The following is a 12,675-nucleotide window of genomic DNA, read 5'->3' on the forward strand; positions in this document are numbered from 1 at the left end:
GACGTGTTCGTTGGATAACGCCAATGCCGCTGGCATGTCAATTTTGTCATTTAATATCTCGATAGTGGTTTGTGCGAAAAATACAAGTGGCGTTTTGAAAATGTTTTACTGTCGGTTACACGAATATGGAATACAAAAATGTAGTTTCCATTCGAAAATATAATCGCGATTTCCTAGATCCCCCGGTGCTTTCCCAGATCGTCGTAAGAGAAAATAAATATCGGTATGATACGTCTCCCTAGGAATTGCACAACATTTGTTTCAAACATTTTTTCGTATCGTCCATAGCTTTCGTCCATTGTCCAACGTCCATTGAATTTTTCGATAGAACCGATGGAATATAATTCGCCGAGAATACAGCCGGGGATGGTTTATTATCAGCCCCTTCACTGTGTCGTCATTTCCACTAGACCGGCCTCTTGCAGCCACCGAAATGGACTTCTGTCGCCGAGGTAATGGAGGTCGTTTAAGAATTTTTCGCTCGAGTTTGCAGTTGAATCGAGACCTGCCACCGCGATGAGAAAACTTTCTAGGTATCGACCTTAAACTTACTGTGTAAATTGGTAGACGTGATTCGAACGCCTTTCGTTTTTCGGTAATACCATTAATTTTGTCAGAATTGAATTCTCCGCGGGTTGGTTGGGGATATACCGAGTTTTGGAAATTGATGTGGTACGTGAATGGAGGAAAGAAGAAAGCATTCGAGTTTCGGCAATTTTTTGCAGTTGATGATTCCGTGATATATCATCTGTGGTGTTATTTTATTTTGTAATTTCAGAGTCAATAATAGCTTTCTATACTTTCGCAACGAAGTGGATGAAATTATTTGGGAAAGTCAATAAAATCATTGCGCCGAAGCAACGTCGCGTATAATACGAATAACAATAATCTTCGTATTCAGAAAGCAATTCCTATTCAGGATTCAGAAATTTCATATGGATGCACTAAAAAAGGGAGAGAAGGAAGTATTTTAAGCGAAAAGTATGAAAAGAGGAGAAATTGGAGATGGCAGGAAACGAGAGAAGGCGGACGATATCGCGTTAAGTATTAAAACGCGGCAATAACAAATACATTACGTGTTAAGCGTAGTTTCCAAGTGACGTCAAACGCGATAGAAGCGCGGTCCACGGCGGTGGATATTTATTGAAAAAAAATCATGCCCGGTTGCCTGTATTTTAATTAAACGAAACCGCGGATTGCCGTTGAATTTTTTATCCTCTCATTTCCATTTCCACCCCTCTGTTTCGCTCCGTTTTTATGCCCCGCTATCAAACAAACGATATGTAATACGTTTTGTTGCTGAAAAACGATACGTTCAACGTCCTGATGCGAATAAATGTTTAATCAACCTACAGTTCCTTTCGCAAATATTGACAAATCAAAAGACGAGGTATGATTTAAAAAATTACGCCGCCCCCTTCGATCGTGGCTATATCAAGGATTCAAATTTTTTTACGACGCTGCGTGTATAAATTTGTTAGACGAATAATATTATGGAGCCTGAAACTTTCTTTCATTTTTATTTCGCAGAATTTGTTACGCTGTTCATATTTTGTTCTAGTTGCGTTAAATATTGTAATATCATACTTTTAAGTATTATATAACGTATAATGATACTTTTCATATTGACTGTACTCTTTTATATTCAGAATTTATAATAGTACTAATTTATTAACTAATTCTGCTTTCAAAGTACGATAGGGGGAAGCCAAACTTTTCTCCGCGTTAATTAATCCCTCATCCCGCTTCATTTCGTTTTAAATAAATTATGTCACTCGTTTTAATCATAGCCATGCCGGTTTCTGCCATAAAATTGTATAAAATTATTGAGAAACTTCTATAACTTTTTCTTTGAAACTGTGTCAAAACTTTCTAACATTAAGCTCTTCCAATTTCCTCTTACAAATATTCTTCTCGCGACATTAATTTCGCCAATAAAATATAATTTGTATCGATTCGAAAGGTATCCTTTATAGCAGAAGACGTAATTTTATTAGCTTCCTTTAAAAATATATAAATGTATAATCAAATCGCGGCATATGTAATTAAATACCGAGTTGTAAAAACGTAATTTTATCAAACCGAATTACGGAAAGGATGAAAAATATTCGAAAAATTAGGGATACTAACGCGTATAAATTTCCCATTTTCGGGAGAATGAATTATGCCCACGGCTGGGATTCAATCGCCGTATCGCTCGCGTCGATACTTTCGATCCTGCGGCCGTACTCGAGCAAGTTTTCAACGAAAAATCCCGCGGGAAATCAAGCTGTTCAAAGGCTGGCGCGTTCGAGAAAGAGTACAGCCGTTCGAACGACAACAGCGTAATTTTTACCATCGAAAGGCAGGGTAAAAAGAGAGCGCGTTTCGAGCGCGATTTTGCCGATATTCTCGCGATTCGAGTTGGGAATAATTGCGTCGGGAATCGATATTTAAATGATTTTTGAAGAATTCTTTCTCTCGTCGAAAGTCTTTTAATTGTCATCTATCTTTTTATACGTTTCTTTCATAAACATGTCGTAGCAGAAGACTCAAAAATTTCTACTGTTTTTAAATGATTTTTCCTTTTTTTAAATTACATCAATAATACGTTAAGGTAGTAAGTAGCAGATTCTTTATAAGTATTGTATTTAATTAACAGATTACCCAAGTAAGTAGTTAAGAAGAAAGAAGTGGTCAATATACTACTTGAGCAACCGGCTAATAAAGAGTATAAAAAATAATAAAAACTACTTTTTTCATTGGACATATAGAAACTTCTGCGAGTAATCGTAGTCAGATAGAACTACTACGAAAGTTTCATTGCTCTTTCTGTATCGCTATCAATACTAATTGAAAGTTATCGTCCACGTCGTTTTCAATACTGATCGATAGTTGAACGTTCACGGCAAAAGGTTAACAGTTTTATATTCGTCGTAAATTATTACCAATAAAATGATCGTTCCTTCGTTTCTTTACATTAGAACAATGAAACTATTTTTCCGAGGCACTGAGAAACAATTGCGAGCAATATTCACTGGGATTCGTCGTTCCCTTCTTCGAAAACAGCGTTGGCAAATGCAATTTGCGCCGCGTCGTACCGAGACTGTTAATAGAAATCTCGTCCGCCAAAACGATACGAATTTTCCTTCCATTAATTCGTGATCATAGTTTCGTCGCCGCGATCAAAACCGAACGAATGGAACTATGGGGCTGGACAGAGAAAGAGGAAGCCAGGAGCCGGTTGAAAAACGCAAACGGGCAAATTGCCCGTCACTGATAGCCGAAATAACCGCGGCGAGCAGACGAAATAACCGTCGGCAATAATTAAACAAAACCGCGCGCGAATCGTGGCCGCTGGCGAAAGAAACGTCATCGATTCTACGGAATTCGAAAATGCAATCGGAATCGGAGTGCACACGGGGATTGCAACTGGCTCGATTTTCGTTAATTACGTTGCTTGCTTTATCCCGGGGCGTTTATGCTGCGAGGAATTATCGTTCGTTTGATACGAACTTTGGAAAAGACACCGTTTCTTTTTAATTATTACGTCAAATCGTTAGGTCGTTAGATTAATAGATTTCTTTGTCTCGGTGATCGTACGGCGAAGTATTTAATTGGGTATTTTTTAATGATTCGAACGAAGGTTCGTCGAGTGGCAAATTTGATCTGCCGAGGATTTGATTCGTTACTCTTTTAGATTTGGATATTATACCTCACCTATGAGATACTATAATAAGCTCACTGCTTTGAATATTTTAGACATATTTGCATAATAATACTTTCTTAATTTCCATTCTTACATAATCGGTAAAAATTTCTCTTGTATTCAGATTTCTATGTCCTAATCTAATCTAAACCTATCCAGTTCAAAGTTTAATCACGAAATACGAATACTACAGAGTATTTTAAAATTCCGAAAATCTTCTCAAAAGAAAACCACCTTGTTTCAAGTCGATATGCACGCGTTCCTAACATATGGACTTGCAAAGTTTAGCTCTGGGACACAGTGATACCAGTCAACGGCGTGCCCCACATTCTTTCCCGGAAGTGAGTACTTACTACTAGTAGTAGTAAAAACTCGCTGATTCAACGGGTGTTGTTGAGTAGCGCGCACGTGACTCGCTTGCGATAGGTTAATGCGCTGGTGCGAGCGGGACAGCGATAGCGAAACCAGAAAAATTAGATTTCGCTTGCAACGACGATATTTTAGAAAGCGAAAGTCCGATCGGGCTGAACCAAATGGCATCTTCAAGTATGGGCTTGATCGTTCGATCGATCTCTGATCATCCCTTGCAAAGTTATCGGGCCTTAAGTTTGTTATCTTTTTAATCGGATTTCATGGAGGTTTTAGTTGATATTATCGTCAATGGGGAATCTTTGGTGGGTATAATCGTTTTAAAATTTGTAATGGAGAAACGATGGTAGTGTTTTGTTGTCTACGTAATTGATACTAGAATTTGCTTTAGTTGGCTTAAAGAGATTAAAGGTGATATACATGATATTGATATTAATGAGTTGTTAATATCGTTATTAATGGTTTCTGGCAAGTATAATCAGGTTAAAATTTTCCATTGAAATTGGTATTTTCTGAAGAATGAAATTGTTAGAATTTTTTAACGGTGGAATAACGTCACCACAATATATGCCACCGATATTATTTGGATGTTTAATATTCGTAAAGAAATAAAGTTCGTATATATCGATTAATATACATGCGTATCACACATTTACATATTTATACTTTCATATACACGTATCGTAAGTCCTTCTTCCATGTTCTACGTTATTATCAAAATTGTTTAATGAAAACTTCACGGTACAAGGTTTAAACAACTTCAGCTTTAAATATATCAAAGATTACACTTAATATTATTATTTATAATCCCGTGCAAATGATAATTCGTAATAACCGCAACAAAGGAAAACACGTTTTCCTCGTAATTTGATTAAATTAGTGGCGGTAAAGTCGGATAATATCGTTCGATAAAACCGGCACTGATTAAAATCGAATAAATGTTAAACATTCGTTTCACTCTCGGGGGAGTAAGTTCGAATCTGGACGCAATTACCCTAAAAACGAGCCATTTCCGTGAGCAGCGCGAGTGTTAACGATAATGAGCATCTGTCTGTGGAAAGTAGCAATTTTTATTGTTATTAGCGACGCTTTACGCGCCTCTGCGTACGGTTTCTGTTCATTTTCTGGTTAATTTCGCGGAATCCGCCAGCGAGGCAATGGAAGGGGATTGCTTTTCCGACGGCTCGTTTGCAGAAAATAAGGGTTGAGCTTAAATAATTAGCGGCCGAATGGTTCAGAAAGGGCGCAGAGAATTTCCATTGATTTCGGATCACTTTTTGCTTTCCCCCCGTGCTTTTAGCCTCCTTTGTTTATTCATCTCTTGGTTTGCTGCATTTCCAGTTTCTCACGAATTCGCAACAGAAAAAACAGTCGATTTCGTTTATTGCGTTATTTGTAACGGATGAAAGATGTTGATCAGTCTCTCTGATGCTAAAATTAGTATGTTAGCAAGTTAGCAAACTGGTATGTAAACGAGTTAGTAAATCAGTGGGTTAGTAAGTTAATGAAAACGGCAACTGCGGTTGACAAGTCTAAAAGACGAAATGAGGATATTATACCGAATCGAAAAGGGCCGATCAGCGCACCGATGCGATCCTTTTAAGTACGTCGCTGTCACAACCCTTCTTCCCGCTCCCTCCCATTCTCATTCACCATCCTATTTATTTTCGAACGCGGCGGGTTTATCGTAGCGACGACGAAAAATATAAATTCTTCATTCAGCCGTCACAACGCTGATGTTGAATATTCGATGAGAACTAAAACGCGTGACACTGCTTGCATTAGCGACCTCTCACCCCCGTTATACGAATCCAGCCCCTCCGTCGCGCGATTCCCATTCACATTTGCAGATATTTCTGGCGTCAACTCGGTGCCATGCATTTTTATGAGATTCAGTTATTTACTGATGGAATTACACACTTGTACAATGAAATATTACTACTTTTTATTATAGTGGTGAGAAGATTATTTTCTGGAACGAGTACTACTAATGTTTCTGGTATTACTCGGTATCAGGACTATGTGATTCTTTTCTCCCTTTTTTTTTTTTTTTTTCATTTTTTTTCCCCCAAGAATGTGATAATCTGAATAAGGAGATTATCCTTATTCTTGTGGATGATCATACCATCGGTAGCATCAAGTAAAGTTGGAGGAAAAATTTAGAATTGGAAATTTGAGCAATAGGGACCTTTGAGAGCAGTAGAGTTATTTTGGAAATTGCGAATGAGAAAATTAAATAATGAAAAAATCCTTAGGAAAATTATTTAAACACGCTAATATTTCCTTAGTTGCACGTACGTGTCACGCGGATTTTTCACGATACAACCGACAGAGATTGCATCTCGTGAGAGACTGTATGCTTAATCGAGCACGATAACGGTGCAGTTATTATCCCTGAGACAGAGATTAAAATTTTAATTGCGGCCACGAAGCCGGGTCCCTCGTATCGTCCGTTACATTCTCCTCTTTTCCGTTTCCGTTTTCACGGCTGTTTCGCGGCCGGATGGATAAAAATACGCTCGACGATCCTTTTGTTGTTTACGCGAAAAATCTAATTATCCGAGCTTTAGAGCGTCCCGCGGTTAAAACGAGGACGAACTCTTTAAAACAGAGCTAAATCAGGGACGTTTCTCAGGGCGTTTCTTGCGTGACGTATGCACGGTATATCAACCGCGCACCACAGTATTTAGTATAATAGTTTGACGAGTATAATCCGTCGCTAAAAATATTTCACTGTGGGGATTCATTCGAGAGAGACATTTTTTTGCAAGTGTAGTAGTGCTTTTACAGTGGATTTTACGGTGGACACGAGGGTGGTTTCATACGTAGTTTATTTTTACAGCTTATGGCTCTTTGATGAAGATTGACGATGGAGTTGGCTATGAATAGACTGTAAACTTTTATGTAACTTGGTATTTATACACGTAATTAAAGAAATGGAATCTACACAGAGATTTGTTTCACCCTCTAGATATCATAGCGAGTTATACTATAATTTTTATCTTTGTTATACGTATTTTGTCCTTTTTCGCGATTTTCAGTTTCCGATAAACGCAGTCTAATTACAAAAATATTAAGAAAAATTATAGGATCCAAATTATGTATTTGTGACAAAAATTATCTTGTACGATATTTTTATTCAGAATTTCGATTACAAATCAATACCGTTCTTTTCATCTAGAAAAATTTTGACACAATCTTCGGGATTAAGCATATCCGATTAATTACCGAAACATGTATGTGATATATAATATTCCAGTATGTGTCTGTAAACACGTCGTATTTGTTATCGGATCTTTTAAAATACCGAGTAATTTTTTTACTTGTGGACTAATGGTAATTTGATCGGATGATCGATCGTCTAATTATTTTTATCGAATATCGTACAAGGACGACGACTTCACCGTTATATCGACTGTTTTAATACGAAGAATATATGGATGCATCTTTTTCGTCTTTTTTTCTTCTCTTTTTTTGTACATACGCTAATTGGTCATGATTTATCCGATATTAGGAGAAACGAGTGGCTCGTTAAAAAATTCTCATTGAAACGTACTGTTACGTTTACGTCATTAAAATTTAAATTTCATAAAAACCACCAGTTATATCAGATGATAACTTCGGGAATGTACGAGCTAGAACTTTATATTAAATGGGGAAACGTTTATTCGCAAAATTTGACACACATATACGATTTTTATATATGTTAAGTATTATTTATTATGCATTTTTAAATTCTTCGTCGCAATTTAATATTCGTACAAAGTCATGGTTACTATAATTTTCGTGTTACGAATTTTACCAATGCGAACCTCGTATATTTCTTGCAATTTTAAACCCGTGGAATATTTAAATCCCGGTGTGTAAAAAATTCTTTTCGTTTAAAATTCCCGAGATACGAACATTAATTATTTTTTACGGTCCACGAAAGTCAATGTTTGATGTTCTTGTAATTTTAGGTTCGTCGTACTATCATATTATATCTTTAATTTAAATGTCACTTAAAGCTATAATATCCAGCTGTATAAAAAATTATCTCGTGAAAATTTAGAAATTAAAGGATCAAATAATATCAGAGAAATTACGAATTGAAACGTACGCCCGATAAGCTAAGAAGACTAAATTATCGTTCAACGTGAACAATCTATTAAAATATCAATATCAGGTAACAATATTAACTATCGCTGGAATAACATCAATAAGACATAATTATCCCATCTCCGGTAATTTTCTTGTCACAAGTTCCGCAATAACAAGAGAACGGAGCAACCAGTGGCAACTCTGTACGATGATTCAGTGGGAATTGGCGCAGGTGATCGCAAGTCCATGGACCAAGACAAATATTGGTCCTGGTATTATTAATACGATCGCCTGGTCTACTCGACCGACGAAATGTATGACAATGACGACGATTTCACGTTGATCGCGATTATCAGTCCGCGGCTGGAAGCACAATTTTCGCCTGCACACGCTTTGTTTCGTTGCTCCAAGCTGCGATAACCATTTTTGAATCTACTCGATTACGCTTTTAACGATTTTGGCCAACTATATGAGAATTGGAGGTTTAATAGCGAAACGAGAAGATAGGTGCTTTGTTACACGCGATGACCTGTGTGGTTGAAAATTAGTTTGGTTATTGATTTGAGTCTCTCCACAGCTTTCGATAATGAGAAATTGTCTTCCAAATTGAGAAAAAATTGTTCGAGAAATTAGGACGATAACGATATTGAAATTTATTTGTCCGAATTTAGTTAGAAACCAACTAAAGGTAAATAAATTATTTAAAAACAAATGTGCTTCCGCAAGCACTTCGGAATATGAAAATGAAGATAATTTTAAACCGTACGATATTCTAATTACGCTGGGCGTGAGAATGAAGAATAGAATCAAGGGATTAATTAATGAATTTCGTTTTTTCGAGTCGGATAAAAATTCGAGGCCCAGCCAAAGCGTAAAATTTCCGCGAATCCGAAGCTTTTAATTACCTTGATGATGGGGTAGGAACCCTCAACATTTACATTAATCTCTTCATACTTTACTACGTAATTATCTCATGTTTCCTCCTCCTTTGTTTCAATTGAGATATTACAAATTAAATAAGACTCTGTTCGTCTAATGATTTAGCCTGTGTCAAAGAATTTTGTCACATCCTGGATAGCCAAATTAATTTCACGCGTAAATTACAAAAATTGTGATATTCTTATAGCGTATTTGGTATTATTAGTTTATTTGCTTTGAGAAGAGTTTGTCGATCATCGGGACGCTAGCAAAAATGACGTTAATTAATTAAACGCACCTGTTCAATATTTAATATCGAGATATGTAGTTGATTTATTTACAATAGCGCGAATTTACAAAATTTCTCAAATGTGTCGCGAAATATCTGTGTTATCGAAGTTTTCCAATTAAAAAATAAAATGCATGGAATGTGCATCTATGTGTGAAGAATCGCGAATTCTCCATCATATCGAGAATGTTTCGTATAATAAATAAAATCCTGGTTTAATTTGCGAAACTAACGAGTTCGCGTTTGAGTATCGGAATTATTAGCTTAACTACCCCTGGTAGAACGATCATGCTGGAAATCATAATTGGATTACATATCGATCGTTTCCGAATTTATCTTGTACACGGTAAGTTCTCTATTTCGCGTTGAATTAACTAAAAATTTCACTAATTTCGTATTTTCATTTTTGTTGCAGATATTCACGCGTTTCGGCAAGGTCCTCAAGATCGTCACCTTCACGAAAAACAGTAAGTGGCATTTTACGAAATTTATACTTTACAGTTACGCAATTAGTACCTCGTAGAGAAGCTTGAATTTCAAGTATCACGAGAATTTGGCCGAAATCGCATAATTTGAATAGGATTATATCATTCGACGTTAAAAATTTTCTTTTCGGTAAAACAACGGAATTCCTAAATGGTCTAAAAAAATCCACCCTAGTGTTTGAATACTTGGAGAATTTTTACGAGATCTTGAAAAACTTCGCCACGGTTTATCTTATCGATTAAAATCTAAAAGAACGTATATACGCTTCATTAAAGTTACCTTAATCTTTAACCAATTTTTACCCGATCTTCTATTCAACACCGATGAATTTTCTTGCCAAATTTTCACGGGACTGTTACACAGAAAGACTTTCACAAATATCCACCGAAACTTTTCGCGTTTATCTCGAAGGAGATAGACTGCAGTGGGGAAAGACCGTAGCGTTTCGAACGTTTCGAAGTGGCTCTTGTTTTCCTCCTCCAGTGCAATAGCTACTGGACCACCCTGTATAGACGCCACTCTTGCTGGCAGACACGCCATGGCACTTTAGTACTTCAGTGTACACTTGAAGTGTATCCTGGCCCGACGACGTCGACGCTGTTAGTACTTTCAGTGTTGTACTCGAATCTAACGGGTGTTTCAAATGCGTCTACCCTGCTGCTAATCTCTCTATAAATGTATTTTCGAAATAAGAAACTAGAAGCAAATACGATCTTTTCCATCTTGTTACGTCACAGCTGATAAATTAATTACTAAAATTGTACGATGCAGCGAAATATACATCTTACGTTTGATTCAACACGGAGCATTCGTATCGCACGCCCGTTATATACATAGAAAGAGTTCACTTCACCCACGGTAAAAATGCGTTACAAATTCATGTCGGTTCAGACAGCAAAAGTCTCGAGTATTTTATTTTGCGACGTGGCAACCTTCCTTTTTTGCTCCTGATATATTTCCGCGGCTGGCAATTATAGAAAGGCAAATAGATATTCCTACACTTTTGTAACATCGATTCACGACCAATCAACTTTGCTTCCTTCTGTTGTATTTCTGCAGAGTCCCTTCGATATTAGAAAAAGTAAGAAAAGAAGGAAGGAAAGAGAACTTGACGAGAGTAGCAGAACAAGTTTCTTTTTGTTTGTTTGAACGTTATCGAATACGTCTATTTACTCATTATGGTACTGCCAAGTAATCTTACAAGTATATTGGTATACTTGTATTGCAACCACGACGACGCATTCTATGCGTCTACTACAATCCAACGCTATTTTTATCAATAGCCAGTGTATTGAAAATATCTGATATCTGAATCCACTCGTACGATTATAAATCACTTTATCGAAACATACGATAGGGGATAAACAGAACGGAAAAATCGGCCGTGGACTGGATTATTCAATTTTCGAGTCGAAGACATAAAGAAGGCAAGCAAATGAAACGAGTTGTTTTAGGGGGAATCCGTCCCAGAAAAGCGTTTCAAACGAAATGAAATAAAAAGTGGGAATCTCCCAATCAGCCTGAGGTGTTCTCCGTGGAAAGGAGCGGCGAGAAAGAAAAGAACCGCGCGTATGTTTTTAATTCGAGGCAGTCAGCTCGCAACGTCGAGGAACACCGAGCACCAAGTGCCTCGCATTTGAGATTCTACCTCGTTTCCTTGTCTTTTCCGTTTCTTTAAAGGTTTTGTTTGGCGAACAGAATGGCGGGAATTCGTTGGACTATGCCGTTTGTTTTCTTCTGTTCGTTATTCGTACTTACGTGGCTGGAAAAATGGAATTTTCGAATGTCCGATTTATACGAAGTTCCGATTGGAAAACTTCCGATTCGTAAATTTTCAATAGATATATTCGACGCTCTATGAACGAAGTTTCGATTGGAGAAATTTCATATCGAGACATTTTTCGAGAGTCGAACTATCAATCTCTGTGCTTCGATCTTCGAAATTTTTAATCTCCAGGTTTCTGTTTCTTGCGAATATTATTCCACGTAGATTTTTTAACGACCAAACACGCGAAGCGTGCGCGAGATAAAAATAACGTTGAGCTATGAATTTTAAGCATCTTTTATTTTATATTTCAAGTAAAATCTGGCAGTAAGACAAATTTCTGAATGTCAAATTAGTAATTTTCTGTACGAATAATTTACATAACCACCGCCCACGATCTACTAATAACCCAAAAAGTCAAACAACTAATTATCATCGGAACGAGGTACAAAATAAGGAGAAAGAAACTAAAGAGAAAGAGAAAAATGTGAATAGAAAAGTGGAATAATAAAATAAAGAAAAATAATGAAATAAAATAAAATAGAGAGAGTCGAATAGAGAGTATGGAAATGGAACGAACGAATAGCCACTTGACCGAATCGAACTTTAATTGGACACTGAGTGCGTCTTCGCTTTAATTTAGGGCCCGTGGCTCCGTGATTTCGCCAATCAACCGCTATTTGTCTCAAAGCCAGGCTCTTTGAAACTGTCGCATCCCTTTCAATCGCGAACAACAGCCACCTTTTGTTCGATCGAGCGTCCATTGATTGAACGTCTTTTGGCTATCCCTGACCAATTGTCGCCAAGACAATTCGGCGTCGATATTGTTTTTTAACGCTGGAACAGATATTTCTAGCTGTTCCCTCGGTGGAAAGATACGGTGGAGATGTTGCAGAGTGTTTGAAGAGAATGTTGAGGGACGCTTAAACGAAATTAATGGCTTTTGGTGTGAAACTTAATCCTATTAAAAGTCGCAGCCTTTGTAAATAAAACATCGCTTGTCGTATTCGTAATAATTAGATAAAAAAAAAAGTCGATGGAAATGAGAAAGCAATGAAAATAGCAGAAAACTCTATGGAA

General features: G+C 37.0%; 1 protein-coding gene across 18 annotated transcripts in view; it reads left to right on the plus strand.

Annotated features, from left to right (window-relative positions):
* The window catches only part of LOC117237668 (polypyrimidine tract-binding protein 2), a 414,765-nt gene that overhangs the window by 384,081 nt on the left and 18,009 nt on the right, over nucleotides 1-12,675 (plus strand). For all 18 annotated transcript variants that reach the window (XM_033501879.1, XM_033501873.1, XM_033501874.1 and 15 more), the window contains one exon: nucleotides 9,760-9,811. In XM_033501879.1, coding sequence (XP_033357770.1) covers nucleotides 9,760-9,811 — 52 coding nt within the window. The remainder of the gene's footprint in view (nucleotides 1-9,759; nucleotides 9,812-12,675) is intronic.

Source organism: Bombus vosnesenskii, unplaced genomic scaffold (assembly GCF_011952255.1).
Source record: "Bombus vosnesenskii isolate JDL3184/JDL3185 unplaced genomic scaffold, Bvos_JDL3184-5_v1.1 scf7180000013395, whole genome shotgun sequence".
Classification (NCBI taxonomy): Eukaryota; Metazoa; Arthropoda; class Insecta; order Hymenoptera; family Apidae; genus Bombus; species Bombus vosnesenskii.